Genomic DNA, 17,105 nt, shown 5'->3' on the forward strand with positions numbered 1-17,105 from the left:
GAATGCCGATCCTCGTTGGTTGACAGTACAATCTTAATGCCCCCACCCATCTTTATTATGTTTAAACACTTTTACCTTCTTATAACACATGCTTTTGCTCCTCTGTGCCTGTGTGTGTCTGTGTGTGTGTGTGTGTGTTTGTGTATGTGTTTGTTCGAGGGGTGTCAGTATCAGGTCAGGTGTAGCATTGACAGGTTAACAACAAGTTCACTATTCTCTATTGCAAGCACTAATGGTTATATTGGGGGTATGGAATGAACTGGCAGTTGCACTCTAAAAAATGCTGGGTTGTTTGGTTGACTCAACTGCTGGGTTGCAGGCGTTGGGTCACTTAGTTGGGATGTTTTCTTTAGAAACTGCTGGGTGCTGTGTTATTGGTGCTGGGTTATTGAGATATGACCCAGCCGTTCAGATCAGAAGACTGGAGGCATAGTTTAGTAGGGGTGTGGCTTTCAGATAGTTATTTTTTGCCACCCATGAGAGTAAATGTAATTCCTGTTCATCTGTTCTTTAGTATAGTTGTCACATGTTAAAGTTGAAAATTTACATTTTTGTAGTTTATTGATGGTTACAGAAGTATATGAGTTTCCTAAATGCCTGTGTAAATCCCATTGTTGGGATACAATAAGTTGGTATACCTTATTAGGCAATAAGGTGGTGTACCTTATTATAATATGTATTTGGGGGCGGCAGGTAGCTTAGTGGTTAAAATCTGTTCCCAGGGCGCCGATGACATTGATTAAGGCAGCCCCCACAACTCTCTGATTCAGAGGGGTTGGGTTAAATGCGGAAGACACATTTCGGTTGAATGCATTCAGGTGTGCAACTGACTAGGTAATCTTAATATTATAGAAGAATGTGTAATAAACAAATAATTTGCAGTATGTAAACTTAACATGATGGACAGGAATTACATTTACTCTCATGGGTGGCCAATAAGATCTAGCTGAAAGCCATGCCCCTAACAAGCCACGCCTCCTGAAAATAACCTAAGGATTGCATTAAAAAAGACCCAGCTGCTAGGTCAACCCAGCATGAGAGTAAAAAATACCCATGTTTTGGGTATTCCCAACAACCCAACTGGCTGGGTCAAAATAACCCAACGTGTGTTCTGTCCAATATTTACCCAGCGCTGGGTTACCAAATAACCCAAATTGAGTTGTTTTTAACCTAGCATTTTTTAGAGTGTGTTTGGTCAACCACACTCATGTAATGAGTAACCTTGCCTGAAACCTGAAAACTCCCCAAGCTAATGTCTAGGCTTTAACTCAGCAAGCTAATTCGACAGAGTGTTCAAATTCAGCCGGTCACCAATTTCAGTCGGTCACATTGGTGCCTTTATCGGGACTCGGTCAGTTAATGTATCAGCTGCTGCGGTCGTTGTGGAGAGATGGAGAAGGTCAAAGGTGACTGCAGTGTAGCAGAGGTGGTTGGGTGAACCAAATTTGTGTGACGCGTAACCTTGCATGAAAACTGATGTCTCGTGTTAGCTCACCGTGTTACTGCCTGAAGGCTTTAGCTCAGTGGATTTACTCTGTCACACTTGTCATTGTCATAGCCATATAGTATGACAGTTTGGACTAGAAGGCTTTGGCTATTTGGTGGGTCCTCACACAGACATACAGTACTGATTCATGGCAGGTGGAATTCATTGGTACTTTACCATGTGGATTCAATTACAGTAGTAGCACAACAACATCCACATGGTCTATTACGACACTGTTCTGGCACATCCTCCGTTTCTGACCCATGACCATAGAGGAAAACATGAGTGCAGGAACCACAACATATTTACCAGACACACACAATGTGGCCTCATGTAGATTATGTAATAACTCAAAGGTGCTACAAGTCTTCTGGCGAGACATTGATGTTTGGTAGTAAGAAATATGGATAGGAAAGAATGAAATTGATGGGAGAATGAGTGCTAGGGCCCCAATGGGGTGTGTGATCACCCCTAGGTTATAGGTTGGCAGTTAGCCTAGCGGTTAGAGCGTTGGGCCAGTAACCGAAAGGTCGCTAGTTGGAATCCCTGATAAATCTGTTGATGTGCCCTTTTTGCAAGGCAGTTAACCCTAATTGCTCCAGGGTTGCCATTGATAATGGCAGACCCTGGCTGTGACCCCATTCTCCCAGGGTATCTCAGGGAGAGTGGGATATGCAAAACTGTAAATTCTAATTCACACGTGTATTAATACACACTTCTGTAAAATAGGACAAATATAAGCACCCACCTAATTATAATAACTGTCTTTTCACGCTAGGCTAGGATCATATTCTAACTGTATTTCCAGGTGCACCATTGAAGCCATTGTGCCATGTGTAGACTGTAGACTTTAAAAATTGTTATAGCACAAGGGTTCTAACATGGGTTTCTGGTATGCTGTAGTATGCAATTTTGGCTGTTGTCCAGGTGTATTTAGCACATGTCCTTTAGTCCATAGGCACCTGAGCAATGGAGCAAACGGAGCAGCTGCACCCCCACTTTTTACCAGAAAATTATCATGATCCATTGGGTAATTTGTCATTTTCAATTATTAATAATGTTTTGAGCTAGTCTTTATTAAAATAGATATGTCCATTTTATAGATGATATAATAATTAATATTGCATTTTGCACCCCCCCCAAGTCGCCTCAAGATGAATGGTTTTGCTCACTGGAACGTTTTGCTTCGCTCCTGCGCGCCACTGTTATGGTTAAGTGCAGTTAGAATGCACTAGTTGCACCACTGGTGTTTAAAATGAAAAGGCACCTGCAAAATACATTTGTTTATCTATTTTGTTGTGCTATTATAACATTTGCATCGTTGTTTCATGTACGATGGTGTTGGTCCAATGGTGTTGTTACACATCATTTGAGCTGCATGCACCACAAGCAAATTAGTTGTATCATTTCACTTTGTCTGTAAGAACCATGTCTGATTACGCTTTGCTGTAGTGCAGACTCTGACTCTGAGTAGCCTTCCATCAGCCTACCAAAGGTTGCACCTTAGCAGAAAACTGCATGTTCCGTAGCTCGCAGGCTGTCAATGAGTAGCTCGCAAGTAGATAGTGAGAAATAATCAGTAGGCCACAGGAGGCTGCTGGGGAGAGGATGTTGTAAATTGCTGAGGTGTAGTCACTTTTGAAGACACAAGCTCAAGTACTCAGTACAAATATGATACAAATATGAAAGTATAAAATATTTTATATGATGTATTTCCTATTCAACAAAACTATATGAATAAGGCTTGAAATGACTTACATGGTTTCTAAATATAGTATAATCAAATTATAAAATGACCAACTATATACGATTTCACCTTCCTTATAACTGTAAAATACATATTTGTATGTTTAGTGTTAGAAAATGTGCATATTTTCTAAAGATGATGGGGGCATCTTTAAGGTGCCAACAGCCTCCTGTGCGAGGTTATTGTGTTTCTTCACAATTTGCTGTCAAAGATGTAACCCACTCACTGTAGTTGTTTTTCAAAAGGCCACTATTAAACAGAATGACAATAAAAAAATTATTGGAAAATAATTGATAGTCCTGCAGGCTACAGATTTGTTCAAGTGTTAAACCCTTTAATTTTCTCTCAACTTAAAAGGGCAAGATTCTCAAGGTAGGCTACAGTAGAATGATTTTGTTCAAAATGTGTGGTTTTAAGAACCAAAACACAATTACATTATGTGTAAAGTGTTGTTCTTTGTTGCTATTCATACAATTTTGCCTACACAATAACATAATATGCAGGCTGTAATGAGTATGTAGCCTTTATGAAAGAAAAGGTTGGAGACCCTTTCTCTTGCCCAAACTGTTAAAATATTACCCATATTACCAGAGCTACATTTTATTTATTCTATTGCAAATTCTGGGCTGCAATTTATGGATATATATATATATCTAGCTGCCAAAAAAAACATCAGATTTGATAATGATAATGATAAATTAATAAAATGTTTGCCACATAATGTTTATGTTAACATAATCAATGACCAAATTGTTATGCAAAACTTCAGTTTGCATTTTCAAATTGACAGTTCTTGTTCAATGCCCTACCAGACAACACTGCCATATTGAGAAAGAAAATTGTTAAAAGATAAATCAAAGTTTATATTTGTAATTGTACGACATTATTGTGATCTCATTATTTGTGACAAAAAGAAGATGACAACTTAATGTGCAATTTAACAATGCTTTTTCTTAACCCACCATGTACAACATTCAAATTCAAATCCTTATTGGGTAAAACTATATTATTCCTCCCATTTCATGTCATACGTTATCCTGGTCACATTCTTAACAGTTTGGCCTGTCAATCGATGACTGTGGGTGGGATTGTCAGGGGAGGAGCAGGATATTTGTTAGAGTCACAGAGTTGGTAGGGTTTCAGACCTGTCAATCGATCACTATGGGAGGGATTTTCAGGGAAGGGGGCGGTATGTTTGTGAGTCACAAGGTTAGTAGGGTTTCAGACCTGTCAAGGAATTATTGGGGGTGGGATTTTCAGGGAAGGGAGTAGATTAGTAATCTAGTCATTAAAACACGTTTTCAATATAATTTATTTTGGCAAACCCTAAGGAAAATAGTTTTGTTCTGTCTTAAATATATATTCTTCCTTTCAAGAAACAATGTAGAATTGCAGGATTTTGTCTATGAAAATATTTTCTGGGGGAGGTCTTACATAGTAAGACAGTAAATACACAGTAATAACCAATCCATGTGGTCCTCTGTAGCTCAGCTGGTAGAGCACGGCGCTTGTAACGCCAAGGTAGTGGGTTCGATCCCCGGGACCACCCATACACAAAAATGTATGCACGCATGACTGTAAGTCGCTTTGGATAAAAGCGTCTGCTAAATGGCATATTATTTTATTTTATTATATTACGGAGTTGTTTCTTTGGGATTCACCACTAGCCACTAGTCTTCTTTAGGTACTAGCTGTAGTTACAGTTGTGTTGAATTATTTGAAGTAAGGATCACATTGTTACCCCACAAATTCATATAGCCAGGTAAATGCCAGTACCATGAAATAACGTGTCACCAGGTGTCTTTTATTCTGTAGTTTTCCTCTCTATGAATAAGGATTGTGTTTCTCATTTTTGGACTGGGATTATAAAATTATATTTCAGGGATTCCCTCTTACAAACTAATACAAATGTCACATGCCAGGGTAAGCATGAATGGAGTCCAGCACCACTTACTACGACAGCTTCCGAAGTAAGATCAATCCAGTTAAACAATAATGAATTTGTAGGAAACATTCCTCACCTTAGTGGTCCAGGTGTATGTTTCTCTCAGCCTGGGAAAAGGTGTTTCCTGGTCACCAGAAGAGCTCATATAAGATCAAAGCTGGCCTGTGTTAGCGTGTTGGTGGTCTCCATTCACAGCCAGTCTTTGCCCTTATCAGAAGATCTAATCAGAGTTGAATGATGATTTAAATACACATTGTACCTTGACTTCCACCTTGACTAGTGGAACAGGTTGAGAGCTTCAAGTTCCTTGGTGTCCACATCACCAACGAACTATCATGGTCCAAACACACCAAGACAGTCGTGAAGAGGGCACGACAAAGCCTATTCCCCCTCAGGAGACTGAAAAGATTTGGCATGGGTCCTCAGATCCTCAAAATATTCTACAGCTGCACCATCGAGAGCATCCTGACTGGTTGCATCACCGCCTGGTATGGCAACTGCTTGGCCTCCGACCGCAAGGCACTACAGAGGGTAGTGCGTACGGCCCAGTACATCACTGGGGCCAAGCTTCCTGCCATCCAGGACCTCTATACCAGGCGGTGTCAGAGGAAGGCCCTCAAAATTGTCAAAGACTCCAGCCACCCTAGTCATAGACTGTTCTCTCTGCTACCGCACGGCAAGCGGTACCGGAGTGCCAAGTCTAGGTCCAAAAGACTTCTCAACAGCTTCTACCCCCAAGCCATAAGACTCCTGAACAGCTAATCATGGCTACCCGGACTAATTGCACTGCCCCCCCACCCCATCCTTTTTACGCTGCTGCTACTCTGTTAATTATTTATGCATAGTCACTTTAACTCTACCCACATGTACATATTACCTCAACTACCTCAACTAGCCGGTGCCCCCGCACATTGACTCTGCAACGGTACCCCCCTGTATATTTAGCCTCCCTACTGTCACTTTATTTTACTTCTGCTCTTTTTTCTCTCAACACTTTTTTTGTTGTTGTTTTATTTTTACTTTATTTTTTAATTTTTTTAATAAATGCACTGTTGGTTAAGGGCTGTAAGTAAGCATTTCACTGTAATGTCTGCACCTGTTGTATTCGGCGCATGTGACCAATAAAATTTGATTTGATTTGATTTGATTTGATTTGACTTAAGTGCTGGATGTTTTTGTTTGTAATTGTGAATACACATTCAGAACATTTGAGAGCTTTTTCAAACACATACTTGCAATGCAAGTTTCCACCACTGCTTTTGGAATGTGTGCGTTCGGAAAGTATTCAGACCCCTTGACTTTTTCCCCATTTTGTTACGTTACAGCCTTATTCTAAAATGTATTACATTCTTTTTTTCCTCATCAATCTACACACAATACCCCATAATGACAAAGCGATAACAGTTTTAGAAATGTTTGCAATAATAAAATAAAAAAGATATACCTTATCTACATACGTATTCAGAACCTTTGCTATGAGACTCAACATTTAGTTCAGGTGCATCCTGTTTACATTGATCATCCTTGAGCTGTTTCTACAACTTGAATGGACATGATTTGGAAAGGCACACACCTGTCTATATAAGGTCCCACAGTTGAGAGTGCATGTCAGAGCAAAAACCAAGCCATGAGGTCGAAGGAATTGTCTGTAGATTTCTGAGACAGGATTGTGTCGAGGCACAGATCTGGGGAATGGTACCAAAACATTTCTGCAGCGTTAAAGGTCCCCAAGAACACAGTGGCCTCCATCATTCTTAAATGGAAGAAGTTTGGAACCACCAAGACTCTTCCTGGAGCTGGCCGCCCGGCCAAACTGAACAATCGGGGGAGAAGGGCCTTGGTCAGGGAGGTGACCAAGAACCCGATGGACACTCTGACAGAGCTCCAGAGTACCTCTATGGGGATGGGAGAACCTTCCAGAAGGACAACCATCTCTGCAGCACTCCACCAATCAGGCCTTTATGGTAGTGTGGCCAGACAGAAGCCACTCCTCAGTAAAAGGCACATGACAGCCCGCTTGGAGTTTGCCAAAAGTCACCTAAAGACTCTCAGACCATGAGAAACAAGATTCTCATGTCTGAAGAAACTAAGATTGAACTCTTTGGCCTGAATGCCAAGTGTCACGTCTGGAGGGAACCTGGCACCGTCCCTACGGTGAAGCATGGTGGTGGCAGCATCAAGCTGTGGAGACTAGTCAAGATCAAGGGAAAGGTGAACGGAGCAAAGTACAGAGAGATCCTTGATTAAAACCTGCTCCAGAGCGCTCAGGACCTCAGACTGGGGCAAAGGTTCACCTTCCAACAGGACAGCGACCCTATGCACACAGCCAAGACAACTCAGGAGTGGCTTCGGGACAAGTCTCTGAATATCCTTGAGTGGCCTAGCCAGAGCCCGGACTTAAACCTGATCGAACATCTCTGGAGAGACCTGAAAATTGCGGATATGCAGAGAATAATGGGAGAAACTCCCCAAATACAGGTGTGCCAAGAAGACTCGAGGCTGAAATCTCTGCCAAAGGTTCTTCAACAAAGTACTGAGTAAAGGGTCTGAATACTTATGTAAATGCAGTATTTCCTTTTTTTTGCAAACATTTCTAAAAACCGGTTTTTGCTTTGTTATTATGGGGTATTGTGTTTAGATTGATGAGGGGTAAAAAAACAAACAATTTAATCAATTTTAGAATAAGGCTCTAACTTAACAAAATGTGATTAAAAGTCAAGGGGTCTGAATACTTTCCAAATGCACTGTATTTGCAGTAGTTGAAAACCTAATTCAAACGGCACTTGCACATCTGAGCTTACTTTGTTGCAGGTGTATGGTAACAAATGAATAAAATGAAAGAAAAGAGAAACCCACACGCTGCTCTTGCTAGTATCCCTGTTCTTTATTATGCTTTATGTATCGGCCTCAAGGCCTTTGTCAGAGCTTTTGTGAGCAGTTTTTATTTGCACCCTTATGTAGACATTGCTCCACCCACATCAAGGAAAAATAAACGTGTTACCAAATATAACAATGTGCATTACATAAATATTCTAATAAAGTGTGTACATAAAACGTATTAAACACGTTTGTAAAACCACAATGAGGACATCAACCTATCAAGTAAGTTTTCATAAATCATTGGGTACAGTGCAGGATAAAAACTGCAGGCAGAGTAGGCTGAAGTGATTAACGACAAGGCATTAGTTCATGTTCACATTTAGAACATTACATGCATTTCAACATTAAGACCTTTTGGGAATAATGTCTGGAGGGTGAAAATCCAAAAACATTATCTTTTACTCAGAGTATTATTTATATCACCTCCCCTGTCTGATATCTTAACTTTCTCTATGCCACAAAATCTAAAGGTAGAAATGTAATGTTTTTGGTCATTAAAATGTACTGCGACAGGACAATCCCTGTCATTTCTCCTAATATAACTTTTATGTTCACTAATTCTCTGTTTGAGAGAACGAGAGGTTTTTCCTACATAAAACAGCCTACATGGTTGGAGGAGCACGTAATAATGTCATTTATTTGGAACCGTTTTCCTGTATGTGGGTGGCAGAAATATTCACACTTCATAATATTGTTGCACTGTGCGTAGATTTTCATTTTCATTGTTAACAAAACGTTCTTCAAATAGACCCACATAAAGGTTAGAGTTACCTGGAGCGAATGTAGAGCCCATCGATGTTCCATTAGTTTGGAGGTAGTATTCATCATCAAACCAGAAATAGTTATAAGTCAAAAAATATTCAGCCAGCTCTAGAATAAAGTTTGTTGGTGGATATTCATTGGTATTTCGGACTTTCAGGTATTGAGCTACGGCTGCTGGTGTACAGACTCTCGACATCTAATGTGACCAAAATACAGTCTTCTGTTAATCCTGTTATTGGTGAGATATTGTTTATAAAGTCTATAGAGTCTTTCACATGTGATGGCAATGCTTGCAAATTAGATTTAATATAGGAGTCTACAAAGATTGACAATGGCTCTAGCATTGAGCCTATTCCTGCGACCACTGCTCTGCCTGGATAATTGCCTGGTTGTGTTTTAGGTTTGTGTAATTTAGGCAAAATGTACAGGCATGGACGTATGGCACATTTGCAGCATTGGTATTCGTATTCAGGTTTAAAGATAAGGTTTTTTAATAGGGCTTGCTCCAGATTTGAGCTAATATCCCTTTGGAACATGTGTGGGATCAACACTCAGTTTTCTATAGAAACATTGCTGAAATGTCTCTGAATCTCTTCTTTATATTTTTCATTGTCTAAAACGACCACAGCACCCCCCTTGTCTGCAGGTTTGATAACTAAAGATGAGTCTTTCATTAGTTAATTGAGTGCCATTGGTTTTACAGACGTTTTTAATACGTTTTATGTACACACTTTATTAGAATATTTATGCAATGCACATTGTTATATTTGGTAACACATTTGTGTGTGTGTGTGTGCAGTAATATGTGAATAAACATGTGCTTATGTGTGCAAGTATATATGTCTGTTCATGTATATAACTGAATAATATACAGCATATGTGTTCTGTTTGGTGCCTAAAGCCCCTCATTGCCAAGCATGGGGTGAAGGAGACAGAAGGGAGGGAGGGAGGGGTAGCAGGCAGGGTGAGTAGATCCGGAGCTAGGGTGGTGATAGTGAGGGTAGGTAAACACATCACAGAACACCTGAGAACATTCACATTTACATTTTAGTCATTTAGCAGACGCTCTTATCCAGAGCGACTTACAGTTAGTGAGTGCATACATTTTCATACTGGCCCCCCGTGGGAAACGAACCCACAACCCTGGCGTTGCAAGTGCCATGCTCTACCAACTGAGCTACACAAGATACAATGTAAATGCATGGTCTCCATGGACACAGCAAAACCCTGAGGACATCACAAGACTACTGCCAAGTCTCTCCCGTGTCGGCAGGAAAGCGAGCCATCTCTTTGTTGTGTAATTCCCTCTCCCTGGAGCTCCAACGACTGTGTTGCGTGTGCGCGTACACTCTTAAAAATAAAGGTGCAAGTTGGACCCAAATAAGGTTTTTGAGAGCGATGCCATAGGGAAACCATTTTAGGTTTTGTGAAGAACCATAAATGGGATGGTTCTTTGAATAGCCATACAAAAATCCCAAACCAGATATGTTTTGGCCCTCCAGGACCGGAATTGAATAGCCCTGCTGTAGGGTTTTAAGCCTTATTTGCATATTTCCCAGTGTGCCTTTCGAGTTAGACTTAGAGTTTCCAGTACCACCCATGACTGTGTTCACTAGTGATAGAGACATGGTTGTTGCCGTCATTCATTTTCAGTCCTGTGGCCTTCACCAAGTGAGATCCTAAGTGAATATATTGTAATTCAAATGTAATTATTTAAGAGAATACATATTTCATACAGCCTTCTTTTGAGGGCCTAATTTTACCCTAATACAGTGGCCTGAAACTCATAGTTTTCAGGCCATATCAGGCTTGCAAGTCACATGATTGAAAATCATCCTATTGGAATCCAGCCAGAGTGGGGATATCCAACATGCAACATGCGTTCAGAATGACTGCCAGGGTTGGGAAGACTAAAATATGAGACTACCTTAAACATCTGAACTATCACCATTTCAGTAACAGTTGCAATAAATCCAAGTAACAGATTGGAAGTTTAGAAAAATGTATGCTATTTATAGTTGAGTAGCATAAGATTAATTAAGCAATCAATGCAAAAACATAGATATTGAAACAAACAATTCTACCTGCAATAGAGCATGCTGGGAAATAATGGGCGTGGTTTTGGTTCAACTCTGGACATTAACACCAACACTGGGGTTCTTTAACACCACTGAGTGTTAATTGTTAACTGAAAAATCAACAATTTGTTGTGTGCTATGAAATGGACACATCTGCAGGCATCTTCCATACATTTAAAGAACCTTTTAGAATTTTGAAGAACCGTAGATGCCACGTCAAGAACCCCACACTTAACTCAAAGGTTCTTTATTGGGCAAGAGTTCTCCAAGGAACCTTAAGAGCTGAGGAAGAACCATTTAAGAACCTTTATTTTTTTTCAGTGTAGCATAGGAGGCTGGTGGGAGGAGCTGGAATGGAAACAATGGAATGGTACAAAACACATCAAACACATGGATAGAATGTGTTTGACTCCGTTCCATTGATACCATTCCAGCCATTACAATGAGCCCGTAGTCCTATAGCTCCTCCCACCAGCCTCCTCTGGTGTGTAGAGCCGTCAGCACTGAGCTCTAAAGAACATGCAATGCTAGCGAGATCCATAGTACAGCTGGGTTTGACTGGGAAACTGGACTGTGAACGGGCATTTAGTGTACGTCAGGTGTCAAGTGCCTTGCCCCTCCGCCTCTTAAGTGCAAACACACTATAGAGCCTTCATTGCATCCCTTTTGTCAGCATTGTCAAGTGCTTTCCACTGGTCTCAGGGTCATTCTCTAGTTCCCAGCAGATGAGTCAGGTTATAGTGAAGTGTTGGCCCACTCTACTGATGATGGCCTGTGAGCTAACAGGGGCCTGAGAACGCGTCTGCTTCCAGCCTGGGTAGAATAGATCTCTACTCAGGGGTATTTGAGGCCTAAATGAGGCCCTTGTCCATTTCCAGTAAACAGGAAGAGAAAAGAGACAAAAAAGCTTTCATAAATCTTGTTCCTGTGCAAAAGAGAAAGTATACTGTCTCTAGGTTGCAGTCCATCCAAAGGTTTTATTGAACTTCGATCTCCTTCCAAGTATCCTTTGTACAGGCTGTTCCTGCCAGGGCAGTGAGGGTCCAAGGGAAAGCTATGGCCAGAATGTCATTGTTGCCAAAAGTAGGTTTTCTACAATGTGATGCAGAGGAGGCTGGTGGGAGGAGCTATAGGAGGACAGGGTCATTGTATTGGCTGGAATGGAATCAATGGAAATGAGTTATATATATATATATATATATATATCTATATGTTTGATGTGTTTGATAACGTTCCATTTATTCCATTCCAGCCATTACAATGAGCCCTTCCTCCTATAGCTCCTCCCACCAGCCTTCTCTGATGTGATGTATCTAAGCATGCGTATGCAATATTGTAGGTGTCGTCGAAGCACCTCCAAAGATTCTTCCTATCATATTCCTGTGCAATCAAAGATCTCACTGTCAATTCCATTTCATATTGTCATGAGGCCACAATTGTTTTTGAATCTCAAACAGTATATGCAGCGATGGATTGTGTACCTTTCATAAGCTTTGAAGAGCAATGATAATAATGGCACCCCAGCCTAAGTATCACCAGTAACACCAGCTTATTCTCATTCCCTGAATCCTTATGACTCATAACACGAGTGCCTATCAGCCAACCACAGACACAGCAGCTCCCCCAACATGGTAGAAATACATCTTCATCTGTTCATCTTTCAGACAGTGTGTGTGTGTGTGTGTGTGTGTGTGTGTGTGTGTGTGCATGCAAGAGAGAGAGAGAGTGTGTGAGAAGAAAGGGCAGGGTCGGGTAAGATATATGTATAGCAGAGAACAATGGACAAACACACACACACACACACAATATTTCCCCTTGGTGTGTGCTTTGATCTTTGTGTGTATCTTTCCAGACAAGCTTGATCCCTCCGCCCACCTAGGAGGCTGTAACCTCAGTCTGATGTGGCTATGGCTGGTCCTCCTATAGACGACTATACTGAGGAATTACTCACTCTACCATTACATCTCATGGTTCATCAGTTATTACAGTGAGACAGCTCCTTTGTTCTCAGGAGGAGGAAAACGATCTATATGTGCATACAAAATGTCACTCTATTCCCTATAGTGTGCTACTTTTGACCAGGGCACAAGGGGCTCTGGTCAAAAGTAGTACACTATGTAGGGAATAGGGTGACATTTTGGATGAAATTTGGAAGATATATTTTCTGGTTTCTATAGTGATATGTGTGGTTGGTCGTGATTGGGTAAATTACAGTTTGAATGATCCAGGAGATTTCTATATCTATGTGTTATTGTGTCCCATTATATGAACATATATATTACAGAATCAATCATGCACATAGTCATAAAAAATGATCATACAAAATGTGTGATGAGCTTGTGGGCTTGTTCTGTAGTATTTTTTATTAATTTTTTTTACATGTGGTGGACATCTATTGTAAGTACACCGGTAATAGAGGAAGTGAAGTGAGCATAACTTTGGTGTGTGTGGATCCCCAGTCACTCTGGCCGTGAGTTTTTGGCTGAGCCTGTCTCAGAGCATCCCTCCATAGAAATTGATGTTTTGATACATCCACCCTATGGCTAAATGTGTCTCCGTCAATTACTTCCCTTATTTTCTCTTTAAATACAAGCAGAGGGGTCAACACTTAAATGATTAACTACATTCTACATACTTTATTAACTGGGTCGGCATATAAGAGGGAGCTGTTCTCTCTCTCATCTCTATTTATTAGAATCACATGGGTCTCCTTTGAATTAATACTGGATGAAAGCTCACAGAACCACACTCTCAGTGATCAACACCAATCAGACCACTGTGTCTTTACACACACACCCACATATCTTTAATAAAAAAAATGGCTTTGCTGTCCTTCTATACAAAATGTACATCACTTGAGCCACGTGCAGAGCCATAATAATAATACATTACATTTTAGCAGACGCTCTTATCCAGAGCGACTTACAGTTAGTGAGTGCATACATTTTTTTTTTTTTATACTGGCCCCCCGTGGGAATCGATCCCACAACCCTGGCGTTGCAAACGAGCTGAGCTACATCCCTGCCGGCCATTCCCTCCCCTACCCTGGACGACTTGTGCGCCGCCCCATGGGTCTCCCGGTCGCGGCCGGCTACGACAGAGCCTGGATTCAAACTAGGATCTCTAGTGGCACAGATAGCACTGCGATGCAGTGCCTTAGACCACTGCGCCACTCGGGAGATTATATATTATATATACATACATATCATAGAAGAGTTTAATTGTCTTTAGGACAGCTGTTTTTTTAGAGTATGTAAGTAGTTTTGTCTGAAACTTTGTTCCCCCTGCTGCTGTTGGACCTGGTCTCTCTTGAAAAATAGATTTTATCTCAATGAGAAAAACCTGTATAAATAAATGCTAAATAAAATTAAAATTAAAATATCAAATAATACAATGAATACCAGGTTTTCCCAGAGGCCTGGGGGAACTGGGTTTCAAGTCGTTTTCAAGTCTGTAGCACCAGGTTGAAGGTAAAGCCTGAACACTGAAGTACTGTGCTGAGTGGAGGGTATACCTGATCAGGCTGTGTTAGGGCCCCCTAACATCAGTGCACTGCCCTGTGCAGTCCAGCGTTACTCTGCTCTTTACTGATCACACTCCCTGCCTGTGTATGACAAAAAGAGGGACAGCGGGAGAAGGAAGGAGGGAAAGGAGAATGGAGAAGATGCTGGCAAATAAAAGGAACAGGTGGAATAATGATGAAGAGAGAGATTGGCAAAAAAGAGGGTGTAGTTGGTTGAAGAGAGGGAGGAAAAGAGAGATACAGGGTGGGTCACATCCTGGTGATCTCACTTCATATGGCTCTCTATCCAGTCTTTGAAGTTGGCCACATGTGTGTACACAGTAAACAGGTCCGGGTCACACTCTCCCTGGTCATACCCAAAACTCACCAACCCCAGCAGCCGCCACTCCCCTTTGGACTTGTCCCGCCCCCCTGGAGAGGCAAGAGAGGGGTCCTGGGCGGAGCCTGTCTGGGCAGGAAGGATCAGGATACCACCTGTGTCCGCGGGACAGATGTTAGATGGGCCGTAGTCGGGTCGCTGCCGGCCGCAGAGCATGTTGTCTGTGACGCTCACAGGCACACCATTACGGGCGTACTGCTGCTCGCAGGGCACCACGTCGGCCAGGTGCTGCACACCCACCCTGGCCCTCTCCTCTTCCCCAATCTGTGGGTCCGGCAGGGGGGCCCAGCCCGTCACAAGCCCCTCTCTGGAGGTCACCTCTCCCCCCTGGGTGTCAGGCAGGCAGAGGGGCTGGACCTTCTCCCCGATACGAGCCTTGTCCAGCAGCTTGATCACGGCCAAGTCTGAGTCCAAGACCAGGGGGTCGTAGTTGTGGTGGACAGAGATGGAGGCCACCTGGAGGAGAAGATGCGGGATGGTTAGAGAGACATAAAATAAATGATCACAAGGTAGACAGAGAAAATAAACTGGTCAGAGTAAGAAACAAGAAAGGAGGTATGGTCAGCGAGACAAGGGATGGTCAGAATGAAGACGGAATGATGATGAGAGAAAGGAGGGATGTTTAGAGAAAGAATAGAGAGAGAAAGGTGGTGTGACAAAAATAAAAGCTGTAGAGAGAAGAGAGAGCCTGTGCCAAACGGAACAGCAGGGTGACAGCTTGCCTCTCTGTGGGACGATAGTAGCTGGGCTTGTTACCTGGCAACTCACACTCCTCACTCATATGCTCATACATTAATTGACTGTCCTTTATGTACTATTACAAACTGGGTGGTTCGAGGCCTGAATGCTGATTGGCTGACAGCCGTATACCACGGGTACGACAAAACATTTATTTTACCGATCTAATTACGTTGGTAACCAGTTTATAATAGCAATAAGGCACCTCGGGGGTTTGTGGTATAAGGCCAATATAGATTTTAGTCATTTAGCAGACGCTCTTATCCAGAGCGACTTACAGTTAGTGAGTGCATACATTTTTCATATACCACGGCTAAGGGCTGTATCCAGGCACATAAGAACAGCCCTTAGCCATGGTATATTGGCCATATACCACACCCCCTCTGACCTTATTGCTTTATTAAACCATATACAGTAAACTGCAAAATGGAAAATAAGCTACTGTGTATGTTGGATAGATCCAGACTAGCAATGTAGCACAACCACGTTGGTGTTTACTTACAGTCAAAGTAGCTTTCTGGGACCTATTCAATGACTGAACATAAACAAACATGGGGCTGTATTACATGGCTAGATGTGGTAGACATGACGTCATGTTTGTAAAAGGCTGCATTATAATTGGACACAGGTTTAAAACCCCTGCCACCCAGCCATTAGTATTATATAGATCCCATAAGGCTGGTAAATAGACCTATATAGTGTGTTACCTCATGTGTGGTGAACTGTACACCATAGTTGTATTTCAGTGTAATTAGTGCAGTGTGTGGCTAACTGAGTACAGGTGGTCTCCCTAGCCTATATAGTATAAACCCCTTTCATTCCTTACTTGCCACCCCTACCCACCAACCCAGTTAGCCCTCTCCAAACCCTTTCTCACTCCCTATTCACGGCCCCCAACCCCCTCAGCCCTATCCAACCCCTCTCTTACCCTGAGATGCTGCAGGCCCTTGGTCTCCCGGAGGTCACTGCGGTAGTGTTTTCCCATCACCACCTTGACCTTGGCTGCATCCAGAGGGTACAGCTTCCCCAGCTCAGTCACACAGTGGGCTGCCACCACCACACTCCGCTGGTTCACCAGGGCCCCGCTACACACCAGCTGCCAGCCTGAGGCCTCGTCCTGTCCCTGGAACCCAGCCCCTGCTCCTGGTCCAGCTCCAGGCCCCATCTTTAGTGACCCATCCAGGCTGGCCTTCTTGTCCAGCTTGGTCCCTGCTCCGTTGGTGGAGCGTCGGTAGATGGCGGCTAGCCAGGGCCAGTGGGACTCTGCTGGGCTCTGAGGGTCAAATGTGGGGTGCTTCCCACACACTGGGAAAAGAGAAGGATGGAGAGACAAGGGTGGAGAAGAGGAAAGTGTGGCCAGGGAGGAGAAGGGTGGAAAGAAAGAGAAGAAAGAGAATAAACATCAGACCTGCCAGAGTGATAAAACAACACTTGATATTGTAATGTATGGAAAACTTATTCCATATCATACCCACCCTGGAATATTCGTTTTTCAGTCCAATTTCCTTGATTGTTTAGTGTCTGGGTGTGGTTTGAATGTGCCATTCTAGCACGCCTAAGCGGCAAG

The 17,105-nt window shown here is 42.4% G+C and overlaps 1 protein-coding gene across 1 annotated transcript in view; it reads right to left on the bottom strand.

Annotated features, from left to right (window-relative positions):
• Positions 1–13,262: 13,262 nt before the first annotated feature.
• The window catches only part of LOC311137047 (inactive serine protease PAMR1-like), a 58,807-nt gene continuing 54,964 nt past the window's right edge, over positions 13,263–17,105 (bottom strand). Inside the window, exons 13-14 of the mRNA XM_084171357.1 lie at positions 16,467–16,843; positions 13,263–15,256 (exon numbers count right to left, since the gene is read on the bottom strand). Of these exons, the coding sequence (XP_084027483.1) occupies positions 14,687–15,256; positions 16,467–16,843 (947 nt within the window). The 3' untranslated portion in view covers positions 13,263–14,686. The remainder of the gene's footprint in view (positions 15,257–16,466; positions 16,844–17,105) is intronic.

This window comes from Coregonus lavaretus (genome assembly GCF_964263955.1).
Source record: "Coregonus lavaretus genome assembly, chromosome: 11".
NCBI classification, from domain to species: domain Eukaryota; kingdom Metazoa; phylum Chordata; class Actinopteri; order Salmoniformes; family Salmonidae; genus Coregonus; species Coregonus lavaretus.